Source organism: Acinonyx jubatus, chromosome A1 (assembly GCF_027475565.1).
Source record: "Acinonyx jubatus isolate Ajub_Pintada_27869175 chromosome A1, VMU_Ajub_asm_v1.0, whole genome shotgun sequence".
NCBI lineage: Eukaryota > Metazoa > Chordata > Mammalia > Carnivora > Felidae > Acinonyx > Acinonyx jubatus.
In genome coordinates this window covers 137,451,108-137,469,177 of record NC_069380.1, presented here as the reverse complement: position 1 = coordinate 137,469,177, position 18,070 = coordinate 137,451,108, and the positions used below count along the sequence as shown (strand labels likewise).

Genomic DNA, 18,070 nt, shown 5'->3' with positions numbered 1-18,070 from the left:
TTTTTTTCAAGTAAACAATATCAGGACCAAACATAAAAGGGAGGATAGTGAGTAGGTAATATCTGGATGAAAATTTCCCGGTGGAAGATTAAGGGAAGAAAACTAACAACCCAAGGTAATGATAAGTGCTTCACTCACCATCAAAATGAAGAGGGTCCACTTTATAGTAATTTCTCCAGTCTTGTCCATAACTAATCCAATCTAAGTACCAAGGAGCAGAAAGGATCACAGGGAAGCCAGCTGCTGTGACTTCACGTAGTTCCTCACTATATACTTGATTTTTCCACACTTGAACAATTGTACCTGGCAGAAGCTATCAAAGTTATAAGCAATATGTATTGATCAGGTCCAACAATTACAGATGAAATTAAAAGTCCCAGCCCATGTTGCTAGGAAAATAACTTTCTAAGCTTCTGGAAAAACATAATACCAAACGTTACTGGCAATAGGGCCTTAAAATTAGAAGTTTCATCAGTCTTGGGGCACCTGGGTGGCTCAGTTGGTTAAGCGTCCAACTCTTGGTTTTGGCTCAGGTCATTATTTCATGGCTTCATGAGTTGAAGCCCCAAGTCGGGCTCTGTGCTTTGTGTAGCCAGCTTAGGAGTCTCTCTCTGCCCTTCCCCTGTTCTTGTTCTTTCTCTCAAAAAAAAAAAAAAAAGTTGTATCAACCTTAAGGTTGGATATTTAACTTCTGCCTATATATGACACTGTATAGGTATAATCAACTAAGGCTTCACTCCCATTTGTCCCCCACTACCATTGTTCTTACTTTGGAACTGTGAGGATGTCACTAACTCTTCTGGAAAGATAATAGTAGCAGCTGGATTTGAAATTCTCAGTTACCCAAAGGAAAATAAAAAGTGTGTATGTTGACAATTATTGCTACCTTCGTAGCAATACAGATTCATCTGTTCTTGTTTGTTCTACCCTTGTTTTTGTTGTTTTACTTTTACCCCACATGGGATTCAGTCCCACAGGATTATGATCTGGGCTGAAATCAACAGTTGGATGAGCAACCTCCTGAGCCCCCTAGGTGCACAAAACAAAACAAAACTTCATGTGCTTCAACTTGTGACAAATAATGAGAATAGTGGGGGGAGGGAGATGGGAGCCATGAAAGGGAGGCACTAGCCTTGGTCTACAGCTATTGCCTAACAAAAGTTGAAACTAAAAGGTAAGCTACTTTCCCCATAATGTTGGGGACAACTTCATTAGGGTTCCTTCCTTCCAAGATGTTAAAATAGTCTCTCGTATTATCAGAATCAAATGCAGTCTTCACACTTCTCACCTTCACGTGATCATCAAAAACCTCTTGCCAGACTATGGATCCCTTCTTTACAGTTGAAACAATACCCAAAAGCCTACCATTGGGGAAAAAAAAAGAAAAAATTTCAGATCACAAGCTTAACAGTATATTTAAAGCATGCAGGGTTTCTATGAAGGACTACCATGTTGAGAGGTGCCTTGCACTATAGCACAGCTTTAAAGCAGAACCTGCTCAAGTCGGATCGTGACCCAATGTGGTTCCTGCTTTCCAGCACATGGCTGGGGACATCACACAGCAGAGGGGTTTAAAAGTCATCTGCTGAATGAATGTGCTACATACATCTCCAGGTGGGGAAGACATGGCAATTCAAGGTAATATACAAACCACCATCTCTGGTTATTTCTTGAGTATCTTAGAATAAACTATAAAATTGCTGGCAGCTAGTCCACAAATATTTCCTAGTCTCTAGACAATTCCAGATATTGTGCAGGATTAGAAAATTAGAATGTACTACACAAAAAGCAAAATAGGAAAAGGCTTGAATCTGGGCTTGTCTAATATAAGAGTTGGCAAACTACAGCCTACAGCCTGTTTTTGTATGGCTCATGAGCTAAGGATGGTTTTTACACTTGTAAATATTGTTTTAAAACAAGAATACTATGCAACTGTAGGGCCCATGAAGCCTAAAATATTTACTACCTGCCCCTTTAAATTTTCTCCAGTGTAAGTATAAACAGCCACATGTGGCTGTGCTATCATACTGGACATACGAGATCTAAAGTAGAAGAATGCTCCTGGAGTTAACCAAAGGGAATGAATTCCACAGGCTCGATGGTGATGAAGACTTCACAGGCAAAGCAGGACTTTGAACTGAATTCTTTGAACAGAAGACTGCTCAACATTATTTCATCATTTAATGCAAAAGTCTTAGTCATAATGTCAGTGATTTAAAGAAAGCAGTGCATACTGCTTCCTTCTTCATTTTTCACTTTGTCCAACAAGGTATAATATATATGTATCTATAGACATCTATAGATATATATATAATATTTATATTATTATATAGATCTTTGACAAGGGGTAATATCTATATATCTCTATATATAATATCTATACTTTCACAAGGGGTAGAGAGAAAATGAAAAAAGAGTACTCAATAGCTAAAACTTTTACAAAAATCACAGATGAAATAAAAATAGAGGAGGCTTATAAGTAACTTACTTTTGAAGGTAGAAAGATTCTAGTCTTCTAAAATCTTTGCCAAAACCTTTCTGCTTCATGAAACCCTGGATTTCTGGATTAGACTCCCTTTAACAGAAAACAGTGATTAAAACTACATTAAAAGTTTGATAAATCTATTATAGATCTCTATTAAAGTTTGTAGACAGAAAATAAGCCTAAAAACTTTATTATGAGTTACCCAGGTTTTTCATTACAAATAATTTTTTCCAGAAGCTGGTTACTTGCGAAAATAGCTTTCCCCACCTCTCTCCTCCAACTAAGGCTATTTGCAGAGGATTTCTGTTTAAATGTTTTATTTAATTTTGACAGTGTGTGTGTGAGCAGGGGAGGGGCAGAGAGAGAGAATCCCAAGCAGGCTCCATGCTGTCAGCGCAGAGCTCATGACCTGAGCCAAAACCAAGTCAGATACTCAACTGACTGAGCCACGCAGGCGCCCCGCAAAGGATTTTTATTTGAGAAAAATCTCCCCCACCTAATCAGTGCCTTTTCACTAAAGCTGTTCTTGTTCACTGTAGTCTGTTTCCAGTCCCCACGGTCTTTCACGTCTTGATTCTCCTTCCTAAAAGCTTTTATTCTCAAGTTATGTTGCTAACTTAAAACCTAGCAAGCAGAGATCTTTCCCAAATCTTCCTTTTTCACGTAGAAACTTCTAATAACTACTTCGAATGCAACGGTTAAAAAAGTAAGGCTTTTAAAGAATTGTCATACCAACATTTAAATTCCACTTCATCTCCTCCCAAGTGAACGAAGTGATCTGGAAACACCATACTAACTTCCTTGAAAAACTGAGACAGGAAGTTGTAAGTTGAATTCAGAATAGGGTTTATAGGTCCAAAGGTCCCAGACTGCTTATGTTCATTGTAACATGGAGTCAGGAGGTCTTTCTGACCTGGAAGAAGAAGTATTTTAATCACAAAGACATCACTTTGCATGTGATTATACTACTCTATTTTGTTGAAGCTGTAAGAGAATTTATACAGAAAAAGATAACCTTATGAGCAATTGTTTCTTGAATCCTGTCCTCTGTACCTCTGTTTCCCTTTCCTCACCCTATTTTATCCATTTCAGATATCTCGTTTATTTGGAACTAACAAATCTTGACCTCACCCAAGCCCTTTTTCCTAAGTTTCAATCCATATTTCAGATTCCCTGCTCCACACAATTAGATATCCCAGCTGCACTTCAAATACCATCTAACAAAAGTGAGATTCTCTGTTCTGTAAGCTCCTTCAGTAGCTGCTCCTGATTACTGTGTCCTGGTAAGCGTTTGCCATCTTCCTCCTCTTTAAGTTTTCCTTCTTCTCTCAGAGTTGATCAGTTGCCAAGTTCTAGGGATGTCTCTCAGTTCTGTACATTATTTTCCATTCCCATTAACACCATTCTGGTCTAGGACTTCCATCTCCTTCCCCTTCCAGTTGACCACTTCCTCACACAGGTTTTCCTGAAGTGTGGTTCCCATGAGTCCTGATGGAGCCCACATTCCTCACCCAAGGCCCTCCACACTGTACTTCACCAGACTGATTTCTCAATATTCTCCATATCTACCCTACTAGTACTGAACAATTATAAATGCCAGGTGCTGTGTTACATGTTATTTAACCCTCAAAAAATTATATGATAGTTACTACATTTTAGAGATGGGGAAACTGAGGATGAGACATTCTACAACTTGATCAAGGTCACTCAGTTTATACAAGGTAGAAGTAGGATTCAAACCCAGACAGTGTGGCTCAAGACTCAGTTCTTTACCACCCTATAATGGTTCCTACTCTTTGCTGCACTACACTCCAACTAATGCCCTTCCTCATGTTATTCCCTTTCCCAGAAACATGAATATATTCTTTGATCTCTCAAAAGCATTTTTAGTGTTATCCAGGAAACTATTTCTTACATTCACTTAGCATGTTCTACTTGTAATTTTTCCTTTAGACTTTTTTTTTTTCCATACTTTAGGCAGTGACTTGCTCACAACAGACACATAATAACTGAATTCCATCTGTCAGTAGTGCTACCCTTGTGCAAACCACAAGGTATTAAGAACAAAATGAACAGGGATACCTGGGTGGCTCAGTTAAGTGTCCAACTCTTGATTTCAGCTCATGTCATGATCTTATGGTTTGTGAGTTCGAGCCTCAAGTCAGGCTCTGTGCTGATAGCATGGAGCCTGCTTGGGATTTTCTTCCTCTCTCTCTGCCCGTCCCCCACGTGCACTCTCTCAAAAATATCAACATTAAAAAAAAAAAATGCAGGAAGGACCTCAGGTATTCACTCTTTGCAACTTAAAAATGACACTCCTTACCTTTTCCCCAAGACTGTGTATGTCCAGGGCTATCAAATTCTGGTATGACTCGAATCCCTCGTAATCTGGCATACTCAATCACCGTATGGACATCATTTGGTGTATAAACATGAGACAGAGAATAGCTGCCCTGTAAAGCCGTATTTATTAAAATGTATGAAATGGGTTTGTCCAGGATACTGTTAACAGTTCTGTTTGCATAGTGATAGGTGATTTTTCTTGTGTAACAATGTATTAAACAGTCTAGTGTGGTGGTGGAGGACTCAATTTTTTTTTCTTTAATCCCCACTTTTATTCATTCATTCATTCACAAGGAAGCTCTACGCCCAGTGTGGGGCTTGAACTCACTACCCCAAGATCAAGAGCTGCATGGTCTACCGACTGAGCCAGCCATTTAAATTATTTACCGTATCTTATCAGCTCTCAGCACACTGTGGGTTAATTCCAGATTTACTAATAGAACTATCTCTTCTAGTTCCTCTTGGTTCAGGAACATCTATCCTCATGCTATTTCAACCTCATGTAACCATACAACAAAATACAAATAAAATGTTTGACTCCAAAGTCAAACTTGTGAAAATGGAAAATACACTCCCCTTGTCAGTTTTAGAATAAAAATTCACACACTATTACAAAGTTGAGGTGTTGCCTTTCGAAGTCATTTTAATTACTATCAGCTTTAAAAATTCCCCCAGACATATTCTGATAAGTGACTTGATTTTTTTTTTTTAAGATTACCCTCAATCCCTTTATAGGTTACACTTAGGTTGTAACTAAAAGTTGATTAAAGGTGTTAGCGTAAAGCACATTTCTCAAGGCATAAATATGTAAATATTACTTATAAATTATAAGCTATATCTAAATTTATACATAAATGTAAATGCTCAACTCCTCAAAAGTAATCCTGTCTCACCCCCCCAAATTTGTATCTAATCAAGATCAGATCTAACTACTCACAGTAAATACAGGACAGGAGAATAATTGACAATATGAGAATGCAATCAGCAAAACCCAGACTCTGGGAACTAGACAAATGATTTAGTTTAACAAAAATGGCAAATTACAAAAAAAATAGATGGGCGGGGTAGATACCTATAACACCAAGACAGTGGACACACTAACTGACCACAATGTATAGAACTCATTTGCATGCCATTACAAGTATGATTTTGTTCATTAAAACAAGGTAAAACACTTGGGGAAATATAAATAATGATTGATTAGCTGGATTACTGTTAACTTTTCAGCCGCAATAGTATATTATGGGTTTGTTATTGTTTTTAAAGAAAGACCTTTTTACAAATGTGATGTGGTGTCTGGGATTTTCTTTAAAATATGGTAGGAAGGGAGGGTGAGTGTAAGTGATACAAGATTGGCCAAGTTCTGATTACTGAAGTTGGGTGACAAAGACATGGAAATCTCTGTCTTCTATGTTTACTTCTGTGTATGTGTGAAATTTTCTGTAATAAAAAGTAAAACAAAAGCAAACAAAAACGTGAGTGCCAGTAACATTTCAACCTATACTACATCATAACATTGGAGAGAGCGTGGGTACTGTGGATAGAGGACATTTAGAGTCCTGGTTTTGTCCCTTCCTAATTGCGACTACGGATAAGGATGTCAGTCTCTCTGTATTACAGGGAGATTAAACAAGATGACACAGGCTTGCTCCCACCTCCACTGATTTATAATACAATTTGAACACTTCTGAGACAGCGATTATTTGCTAAGAAGCTCTCATCTCTAAAATTCTCGATGTAGTTTTTCAGAAAGAAAAAAATCATTTACAGTATCCGGTGACAACTCCACATTAGGTGATAAAAATACTTAACCTTCTATTAGTTATGAATGCTTCAGGTCTCCTATATTCATTTAAGTTTTTAAAATTTTATTTATATAACTACTAGACATCACTTATTTACAGTAACTTAACCATTATAAAAAGTTTTATGGATCTAAATTGCTAAGCCACGGCCTATTAAAGAAGTTTTTAAACCACAAACATGTAACTTTTATATTTTAATTCCATCCATAAGAAAAAACATTTAACCTCAAAAGTTCTAATGAAATCATACAAACATTTTTGAAGACAGACTACAATAACATGAATTACTCACTTTGTTGCTTAACTCAGGAAAAGTGACACTCTGATAAGGGAAAGACTGGTCATCAACTATGTGCCAGTGGAGAACATTAAATTTATTAAAAGCCATGGCATCCTGCAAGCAAACATGTTAAAAAAATTAACATACCACAGATATAATACACACACAACCCAACTTACTTATCTATATTCATTATTGTCTCCAATGTGTCTACTTCGTTTTAGGGGCGCCTGAGTGGCTCAGTCGGTTAAGTGTCCGACTTCAGCTCAGGTCATGATCTCATGGTTTTTGAGTTTGAGCCCTGCACTGGGGTCTCTGCTGTCGGTGTAGAGCCTGCTTCAGATCCTGTCCCCTTCTCTCTGCCCTCCCCTCACTTGCTCGCTCTCTCTCAAAAATAAATAAGCCATCAAAAAAAATTCTTTTTCAGGAGCGCCTGGGTGGCTCAGTTGGTTAGGCATCCAGCTCTTGGTTTCCGCTCAGGTCATGATCTCACAGTTCATGAGTTCAAGTCTTGTGTGGGGCTCTGCGCTGACAGCACAGAGTCTGCTTGGGATTCTCTCTCCCTACTCTTCCTGCACGCTTTATCTCAAAAATAAGTAAATAAAAATTTAAAAATAAGTTACTTTTTCAGCAAAGCAAGAACGAGAAAGAAGTATAAATTATATGGTATGTCACTTTTATTTTATTTTTTTTAATGTTTACTTATTTTTGAGACAGGGAGGGACAGAGCATGAACGGGGGAGGGTCAGAGAGAGAGGGAGACACAGAATCCAAAACAGGCTCCAGGCTCTGAGCTGTCAGCACAGAGCCCGACGCAGGGCTCAAACTCACAGACTGTGAGATCATGACCTGAGCCGAAGTCGGACGCTTAACTGACTGAGCCACCCAGGCGCCCCTGGTGTGTCACTTTTTAAAAAGCCTATTCAGCATCTGTATTTATTCTAAACAGGGAGCTCTAACTTTGTTCTAGGAAAAGGTAGTCATCTTGTGAATTCCAATTCAATTCTTGTGAATTTAGGCATTGGCCTAGAACAGAAAATGTTCATTTTTGGGAACAGAGCAGCGGGAAAAATGGAGTATTTAAGTATCAGGACTTACAATTCCCACAGAAAAAGTCATTTACAGAATTCATCACAATTCTGACATTTGAGTGCTATCCCTTCTTTAGCAATCAAAGAAACTTTGTATAAAAATGCAAAATTCTCAGGAATTTTTGGGGAAATTGCTATCAATTTTATTGATGTTCTAGAGGAATAAACAATGTATTATTTATATAAAATATAAACAGACTACTGAAAAAAGATAAAAATAGTAAAAGGGTAGATTTGTTTGCCCTACCAGCTTAATTAAAACTTAAAGCCTCTTTTCTCCATCAAGACTGAAAGGATTTGCTGATGCATATGGGAAATAGCTTACCTACAGGCAATTAGGCAAAAGAGTAAAAGTTTTCTAGTGCATAATGGCAAGATTTTTACCATCAGAGGAAGGAGTGCCTCAGTAAAGACCAGGGGCTTGCAAACTTTTTTCATGAAGGGCCAGACAATAAGTACCTTGGTTTTATGAGCCACATGTTTCTGTCACAACTGATCCTGCAGCTGTAGAGCAAGATAAAATGTAGACAAATGGATGTGGCTGTGTTCCAGTAAAACTTCATTAGCAGAAACAAATACAAACTGGATTTGGCCCTTGGGCTCTAGTTTGCCAATCCCTGATATAGATAAGAAATAGAATCAGATAAAAATGTAGAGGTCAGGTAGAAGATACAGTAGGAAGATCCCAAGTTTACCTTGTCCCATTGACATAAGATATCTTAACAGTTATATCTGGACAACTAATACTAAAGACTAGCAGAACAGACCTTCCACAGTTAATCAAAGGGCGAAGGCCACCCTGAAACAGAGGAATGGAGATATGGTTGGGAACCAAAACCCTGGTGAGACTAACCACAAGCAAGAGGGACATCAGATGCACAGAGACACGAGCCCCCACACCAGACACCCAAGATACTGGGGACTTGCACTGAGAAGATGTGTCTCCATGACATCTGGCTTTGAAAACCAGTGGGACTTTTAAAATCAGTGCACTTACCTCCAGGAGCCAGAGGGCAACAGGAAACAAAGTCTCTGCCCTTAAACAGCAAACATAATAAATAACCACCCACACAGCACAGAAGGAGCAGTTCATAAAATGCCTGGGGTATGGTAAAGGAGATTTATTTACTGATCTCAGAACATGCACCGGAAGAGCAGGGATCTTGAGGAGACCTTCTCTAAGAATCAAAGTGGTGGCAGGCACCAGTCACTTCTCTTCTCCCCACACCTAGAGAGCTAACACCAAACACCTCACCTGCTTTGCTAACACCACGGGCCCCGCCTCATTCAAAGTGCCTCCTGCCCTGTGGAGAGGAGGAGAATAACCCCATATACTAACATGCCTGCAGTTCCAGCAGCTGAGCCTTTTAGCTGGCTTCTCAAGAACAAGCCCTGCTGGGAGGTGCTCCCACAACTGCAGCAGAGGGGCTAAGTCCAGACTAGTTTGACTGCTGCCCACCCCCCCACCCCCTCTGAGCCCACAGTGGACTCAGGCCCTTCAACAGTGCAGGGACCAAACCCTGCGTGCTGTACTCAAAGCAGGCAACATGGGTCATTAGAGTCAAATGGGCTAAAGGCAAACACAGCTCAACCGCAACAAGGCACATGCAACCTACACAGGAGACATCCCTGGAACACCAGATTCTAGTGACCAGGAACACTGCTACAGGGTACCAAAACACCTCTTCTACATAAGGTCACTACTTCCAAGACCAGGAGACACAGCAGACCTCCATAATTCATAAAAACAGAGAGACAAGATGAGAAGACAGAACAGGTCCCAAATGAAAAGGACAAAAATCCTAGCAACAGAGTTCAATGAAACAGAAAAGCAATACACCTGATACAGAATTGGAAGTAATGGTCTTACCTGAAACTAATATTCCACTATACATTAACTTCCTGGAATTTAAATAAACAAAACAAAGTAATGGTCATAAAGATACTCAGACTTGAGAAAAGAGTGGATAAACTCAGAATGTCAACAAAGAGATAGAAAATAATGAAAGAACAGATAAAGAATTTAGTAACTGAAATTAAAAAAAAAACAACTAGAAGAAACAGGTTAGAGGATGCAAAAGAACACATCAGTAATCTACAAGACACAGTAATGGAAAGCAACCAAGATCATCAGCAAAAAGAAAACAATTCTAATATAAAATGAGAACAGCTTAAGGGGACCCAGATGACATCACATGTAATAACATTTGAAGTAGAGGAATCCCAGGAGAAGAGAGAACGGAGTAAAAACTTATCTGAAGAAATAACAGCTGAAAACTTAATCTGGGGGAGCAAACAGACACCCATATCCAGGAAGCACAGAAAGTTCCTACCAAGATTAACCCAAGTAGGTCCAGATCAAGACATGTGATAATTGAAGCAGCAAACATAATGATAGCGAATTTTAAAGCTACAGAGAAAACAGTAACATACAAGGCAAACCCTATAAGGCTGTTAGCTGATTTTTCAGCAGAAACTTTGCAGGCCAGAAGGGAGTGACCTGATATATTCCAAGTGCTGGGAGGAAAAAACCTGCAAACAAGAACATTCTACCCAGCAAGGTTCTCATTCAGAAAAATAGTTTCTAAGGCGAACAAAAGTTAAAGGAGCTCACTACCATTAAACTGGCCTTAAAAGAAATGTTAAAGGGACTATTTTAAGTAGAAAGGTAAGGCTGTAAACAGAAGATAATTATGAAAGGAAAAAGTTTCACAGGTAAAAGCAAACATATAATAAAGGTAGATTAGTCATTTATAAAGCCAGTATGGGGGCGCCTGGATGGCTCAGTCGGTTGGGCGGCCGACTTCAGCTCAGGTCATGATCTCGCGGTCCGTGAGTTCGAGCCCCGCATCGGGCTCTGTGCAGACCACTCAGAGCCTGGAGCCTGCTTCCGATTCTGTGTCTCCCTCTCTCTCTGACCCTCCCCCGTTCATGCTCTGTCTCTCTCTGTCTCAAAAATAAATAAACGTTTAAAAAAAAAAATTAAAAAAAAAAAACAACCCAGTATGGATGTTAAAATACAACAGATGTAAAATCCTATCTAAAAATCAGTGAAAGGATATACACACGCAGAAGATGTAAAATATGACATCATATACATAAAATACAGAGGAGCGGGTTAAACTTTAGTGCTTTTAGAATGTTTGAACTTAAGCAACCATCAACACAGAAAAAAAAAATAAAGAGAAAGGAGTCCAAGCCTGACACTAAAGAAAGGCATCAAACCACAAAGAGTGCAAAAGAAGAAAGGAACAGAGAAAAACAAAAATAACCAGAAAAGAATAAACTGGCAATAAATACATATCTATAATTACTTTAAATGGACATTGACTAAATGCTCCAGTCAAAAGACAAAGGATGACTAAATGGAAAAAAATACAAAAAAAAACCCCAAAAAACAAACCTAAAACAAGACCCACCTATATCCTGTCTACAAGAGACTCGCTTCACACCTAAAAAAACACACAGACTGAAAATGAAGGGCTGGAAAAACATACCATACAACATACCATACCATAAAAATCTAAATGGGAGACCTGAAGCCATAAAACTGTTAGAAGAAGGGCACCTGGGTGGCTCAGTTGGTTAAGCATCCGACTTCAGCTCAGGTCATGATCTCACGGCTCGAGAGTTCGAGCCCCACGTAGGGCTCTGTGCTGACAGCTCAGAGCCTGGAGCCTGCTTCAGATTCTGTGCCTCCCTCTCTCTCTCTGCCCCTGCCCCACTCATGGTCTCTCAAAAATAAACATTTAAAAAAATGAAAGAAACTGTTAGAAGAAAACTTAGGCAGTAATCTCTTTGTGACCTGCCTTAGCAACATTTTAATGTATAGTTCTCCTTGGGCAAGGGCAACAAAAACAAAATAAAACTTTTGCACAGTGAAGGAAACTGTCCACAAAACAAAAAGGCAACCTACTGAATGGTAGAAGACATTTGCAAATAATATACCCCAGGAGGGGTTCATATCCAAAATATATAACAACTTATACAAGACCAAAAACCCCAATATAATCCAATTAAAAACAAGCAAAGGCACTGAATATTTTTCCAAAGAAGATATACAGACGGCCAACAGATACATTAAAATGTGCTCAACATCACTCATCATCAGAGAAATGCAAGTCAAAACCACAATGAGTTATCTCTCTACACTTGTCACAATGGCTAAAGTAAAACAAGAAATAATAAATGTTGGAAATGGAGAATGTGAAAAAAACCCTTGTGCACGGTCACTGGTAATGTAAACTGGTACAGTCACTGTGGAGTATGGAGGTTCCTTGAAAAAATTAAAAGTAGATTTACTATATGATCCAGTAATTCCACTAAAGGCTATTTAACCAAAGAAAACAAAAACACTAATTTGAAAATATATATGTGCCCCTAGGTTTACTCCAGCATTATTTACAATAGCCAAGCTGTGGAAGGAACCAAGTGTCCACTGATAGATGAGTGGATAAAGAAAAGGTGGTGTGTCTGTGGGTCTGTGTGTATATGCACACACATACATGCAATGGAGTATCAGACACAAAGAATGACATTTTCAGTTTATTTTTTGTGTATGGTGTAAGACAGTGATCCGATTTCATTTTTTTCATGTAGCTGTCCAGCTGTCCCAGCACCATTTGAAGACTGTCTCTTCCCCATTGTACATTCTTGCCTTCTGCCTTCTTTGTTATAGATTAACTGACCTATTTCTGGGCTCTCTTATGTTCCTTGGATTTGTGTGTCTGTTTTTGTGCCATTACCATACTGTTGTGATCATGGCAGCTTTGTTATTATATCTTGAAATCTGGGATTTTTATATTCTCAGCTTTGTTCTTTTTAAAGACTGTTTTGGCTTTTCAGGGTCTTTTGTGGTCCCACACAAATTATAGGATTATTCATTATAGTTCTGTGAAAAATGCTTTGGGTAATTTTGATAGGGATTGAAATCAATCTGTCAATTGCTTTGGGTAGTATGGACATTTTAATTATATTAATTCCGACAATCCATGAGAATGAAGTATCTTTCCATTTGTTTGCATTGTCTTCAGTTTCTTTCATCAACATTTTATGGTTTTCAGAATACAGGTCTTTCACCTCCTTGGTTAAGTTTGCTTCTAGGTATTTTATTCTTTTTGATGCTACTGTAAGAGGACTGTTGTCTTCCCTTTCTGCTATTTCATTATTAGTGTATAGAAATGCAATGGATTTCTAAATGTTAATTTTCTATACTACAACTTTACTGAATTTATTGCTTTTTGGTGGAGCCTTTAGAGTTTTCTATATATAGTAGAATGTCATCTGCAAATTGTGGCAGTTTTACTTCCTTACTGATTTGGATGCCTTTTATTTCTTCTTGTCCAAGTGCTGCAGCTGGAACTTCCTGTACTATGTTGAATGGAAGTGGTGAGAGTGGACACCCTGTCTTGTTCCTGATCTTAGAGGAAAATCCTGACAAGTGTGCAAATTTAAGAATGCTTATTCTACAGTACTGTTTATGGTAAATTAACCTGGATGTTCGTCAGCATGAGAATGGTTAAACTCACATCATGGTATAAAAAACGGAATATTCGACGGTTTAAAAAGATGGTACAGACCTTATATATTCTTTCATAAAAAGATGTCCAAACATGTTTTTTAAGGTAGGAGAAGTGCAATTCCAGTCAAGTTTTTTAAAAAGTCATGTCACAGCTCGGAGCCTGGAGCCTGCTTCAAATTCTGTGTCTCCCCCTCTCTCTCTGCCCCTCCCCTGCTTACTCTCTTTCTCTCAAAAATAGGTAAACATTAAAAAAAAAAAAACTTTAAAACAGGGGCGCCTGGGTGGCTCAGTCGGTTGAGCGTCCGACTTTGGCTCAGGTCATGATCTCATAGTCTGTGAGTTCGAGCCCCGCATTGGGCTCTGGGCTGACGGCTCAGAGCCTGGAGCCTGCTTCCGATTCTGTGTCTCCCTCTCTCTCTGCCCCTTCCCCGCTCATGCTCTGTCTCTCTCTGTCTCAAAAATAAATAAATAAACATTAAGAAAAAAAAAATTTTTTTTTTAAATTAAAAAAAGTCATGTCATGTGTATTAATATTCATTTTTAAGGGCAAGATGAGATAAATGGGGCACAGAAATTTATGTCAACCTTGGGTAATGCAATTATGGGGTTACTATCTATTTTATGCAGATCTATGTTTGAATTTTTTATACTAAGCATTTATTTCTTTCATAAGAGTGACAATAATGCCTTTTGGAGAATAAAATTCAGGACAGTAGTGTGAATGTAAAAATCCCTTTTTAATAATATGGTGTTTTCAGAAGTGATCAAATAAAGGTATAGAAAAACATGGGAGGAAAACCTTCCTACCCTTACAAATTGATGATCGTGCGGATGAACCAATAAAAAGTAGACAGGAGAAAATAGCTACCGTCAACCTCACCCCCAACTCTCACCATCTGAAGTCCATATTTCTTTGGAACATTTCCCTGGCAGCTTCTAGCCAACTTTCTATGACACTTTAAATAAAGTTCAGTGGAGGACACTGGCTTTCTCAGCTGAGGAAATATACTTTCCAGGGGAGGGAAGGAAGAAAGCTCAGTGCTTCAGTATATGACAAACCATCCCCCTGTTTCAACCTACACAACAGCGTAAATAACCCATATTAAGGAACACCATAAAAGCACACATCTTTGGAATAGAAAATGGATAAAAAAAAATAATAATCACCTACCAGAGTTTTGAGAATGCTCTTAACTGGCAGAAAGTGTCTGGCTGTATCAATTAAAATTCCTCTATGTGGAAACCTTGGAGAGTCAATAATGTCGGATTCATTGACGGTGAACTATAAAACAAAATAAAATTTTGATTTATTTTTAGAATATTCTCTGGACTTGAGCTCAGCAAAGACCGTATCTATGCAAGCACTGGATGAAAGATTAGAAGAAAGTGTCAAGTTTACATTTACCAAAAAAGATAAACATTTGGAGAGAAAAAAACACTCAAGAAGCAATAAACAGCTAAAAACTTTACATTTTTCTTCTAGTAAAAGGGATAGCCAATAATTTTTAGTAACATATAATAATCATACTTACAGTCCCATAAGAATCTTGATAAATTAACTGGCTAAAGGTCTCTAAACCTAGGGAGAGTAAAATTCATAATTTAATACATTACTTTTATAACATATTAAGTCAGTAAAAGTTGTATTATCCAAACGTAGACCCATAACCAGATAAGGCAAATAAAACTAACTATAATGTTACCTCTATACCTCTAACATATTTTCTAAGATCAAAGCTCAGTTTTAAAAAAATCCCTGTTGCCATCTAATTAAAATGTTTTACTTCATTGTACCCATACCCTGGGTTTTGTTGGAATGATAAACTTAAAAATGAATAGTGACTTAATACAACAAAATACTAGTTACTTAATATAGTATTATAAAAAATAATTTCTATGCTAAAATATAGTCACTTTAAAAGATAATACACTTGGGGTGCCTGGGTGGCTCAGTCAGTTAAACATTCGACTTCCACTCAGGTCATGATCTTGTGGATTTCATGGGTCAAACCCCACATTGTGCTCTCTGCTGTCAGGATAGAGCCCACTTCAGATCCTCTGTCTCCCTCTCTCTGCCCCTCCCCCATGTGTGCGCGCCCTCTCTCTCTCAGAAATAATAAATAAACCTTAAAAAAAAAAGTATTAGAGGGTACATAAACAGAAGGGAAAAAGGATCAAAAGCACCATGAAAATATAAATGAGAGCCCAACTTAAAACTCAACAATGTTTTACTCACAGCTACAAAGAATATCTTCCTGAACATTTTTCACTCAAGTGGATTGTTTCCTTAGTAAACTCTATTACAGGCCATTTCCTCTAACTGCCCTTGACTTTACTATATATATTTTTTCTTTAAATATTTTGAAGCGATCTCTACATCAAACGCGGTGCTTTAACCCACAACCCTGAGATCAAGAGTTGCACACTCCTGGGGTGCCTGGGTGGCTCTGTCGGTTAAGTGTCTGACTTCAGCTCAGGTCATGATCTCACAGTTCGTGGGTTTGAGCCCCATGTCAGGCTCTGTGCTGACAGCTCAGGGCCTGGAGCCTGCTTTGGATTCTGTGTCTCCCTCTCTCTCTGTCCCTCCCCTACTCATGCTCTGTCTCTCTCTCTAAAATAAATATATTTTTAAAAATTTAAAAAAAAAAGTTGCATACTCCATTGACTGAGCCAGCCAGGTACCCCCAACTGTACCATAATTCATCATTCTAGCTGACAAGTATAAAGCCAGGGAAAATTTTAACCTAAGAATAGTTCAAAGTCAGAAACGAATCAGGAGATATAACTGACACTACAGAAATAAAAAGGCTAAGAGACTACTATGAACAATTATAAGCTAACAAATTAGACAACCTAAGTATTTTACTATCCATTTCTTCTAAGAAATGGATACATTCCTGGAAACATACATACTAAAAAAACTGAATCTTGGAATAGAAAAACTGAAAAGACCACTTACTAGTAAGGAGATTGAATCATTAATCCAAAACCTCTTGACAAACCAAAGTTCAGGACCAGGCTTCAGAAGTGAATTCTACCATTTAAAGAAGAATTAACACCAATTCTTCTCAAACTTTTCCAAAAAAAAAAAAAACCAAAAAACAAAAACAAAACAAAACAAAACAAAAAACAGAAGAGGAGACAACACTTCAAAACTCACTTTCCAGGGCCAGCATTACCCTGACACCAAAACCAGGTAGGGAAAAAAAATTACTGGCCAATATCCCTGATGAACATTAATACAAAAATCCTCAACAAAACAGTAGCAAACTGAATTCAGTAATACATAAAAAGAGCCATACACCATGATCAAATGGAATTAATTCCACAAGTGCAGGGATGGTTCAACACCTGCAAATCAATGTGATACACCGTATTAACAAAATGAAGGACAAAGTCATAAGATCTTTTTTTAAAATTTTTTTAGTCTATTTTATTTTCTGAGAGAGTGAGCAGAGGAGGGGCAGAGAGACAGGGAGAGCAAGAATTCCAAGCAGGTTCCACACTATCAATGCAGAGCCTGATGCGGGGCTCGAACCCACCATGATACCATGACCTGAATCAAAATCAAGAGTCGGACACTCAAATGACTGAGCCACCCAGGTGCCCCTAAAATCATAAGATCTTAACAGATGCAGAAAAAGCATTTGACAAAATTCAGTATCCACTTACGACAAACACTCCAAACAGAGGGAACATACCTCAACATAATAAAGGCCATATATGGTAAGCCCACAGCTCACCTCAGACTCAATGATAAAAAGAGCAGCAATAAGAAGGATGCTCACTCTCACCACTTTTATTCAACTTAGTATTAGAAGACCTAGTCAGAGCATTTAAGAAAAGAAAAAAAATAAAAGGCATCCAAATCAGAAAGGAAGAAGTAAAATGGTCACTATTTGCAGGTGACATATATAGAAAACCTTAGGATTCCACAAAGAAAGTGTTAGAATTAACCAATGAATTCAGTAAACTTAAATGATAATCAAAATACCAAAAAAATCTGTTGTGTTTCTATATTACCAGAACTAGAAATTAAGAAAACAATCCTATTTACAATGGTATCAAAAAGAATAAAATACAAAGGAGTAGATTTTTTAAAAATTTTTTAATGTTTATTTATTTTTGAGAGAGAGCGCATGCACGCGCACGCATGAGTGGGGGAGCGGCAAAGAGAGAGGGAGACACAGAATCCAAAGCAAGCTCCAGGCTGTGAGCTGTCAGCACAGAGTCCGACATGGGGCCCGAACTCATGAACCATGAGATCATGACCTGAGCTGAAGTAGGACTCTCAACTGACTGAGCCACCCAGGCACCCCTATAGGAATAGGTTTAAGCAAGACCTCTACCCTGAAAACTCTAAGGCACAGGTGAAAGAAACTGAAGACACAAATGAATGCTAAGATAGTCAATGCTCGTGGATTGGAAGAATACCATTAAAATATCCATACCACTCAAAGCAATGTACATATTCAATGCAATCCCTGTCAAAATTCCAATAGCATTTTTCACACAAACACAACAAACAATCCTCAAATCTTTATG

At 38.2% G+C, this 18,070-nt stretch overlaps 2 protein-coding genes across 5 annotated transcripts in view; one reads left to right on the top strand and one right to left on the bottom strand.

The window, feature by feature from the left end:
- Positions 1 to 13,763, top strand: part of GFM2 (GTP dependent ribosome recycling factor mitochondrial 2) — a 74,145-nt gene extending 60,382 nt beyond the window's left edge. The window contains exon 20 of one of the 4 annotated variants that reach the window (XM_027040027.2): positions 13,352 to 13,763. In XM_027040027.2, coding sequence (XP_026895828.1) covers positions 13,352 to 13,396 — 45 coding nt within the window. In that variant the 3' untranslated portion in view covers positions 13,397 to 13,763. Of the gene's footprint in view, positions 1 to 1,989; positions 2,628 to 13,351 lie in introns of those variants that run through there. The other 3 variants (XM_053223928.1, XM_027040028.2, XM_053223923.1) reach the window with 3 other exon arrangements.
- The window catches only part of HEXB (hexosaminidase subunit beta), a 31,131-nt gene that overhangs the window by 1,695 nt on the left and 11,366 nt on the right, over positions 1 to 18,070 (bottom strand). The window contains exons 4-11 of the mRNA XM_015072129.3: positions 15,058 to 15,104; positions 14,697 to 14,807; positions 6,926 to 7,027; positions 4,809 to 4,938; positions 3,218 to 3,398; positions 2,489 to 2,575; positions 1,289 to 1,361; positions 139 to 313 (exon numbers count right to left, since the gene is read on the bottom strand). Coding sequence (XP_014927615.2) covers positions 139 to 313; positions 1,289 to 1,361; positions 2,489 to 2,575; positions 3,218 to 3,398; positions 4,809 to 4,938; positions 6,926 to 7,027; positions 14,697 to 14,807; positions 15,058 to 15,104 — 906 coding nt within the window. The remainder of the gene's footprint in view (positions 1 to 138; positions 314 to 1,288; positions 1,362 to 2,488; positions 2,576 to 3,217; positions 3,399 to 4,808; positions 4,939 to 6,925; positions 7,028 to 14,696; positions 14,808 to 15,057; positions 15,105 to 18,070) is intronic.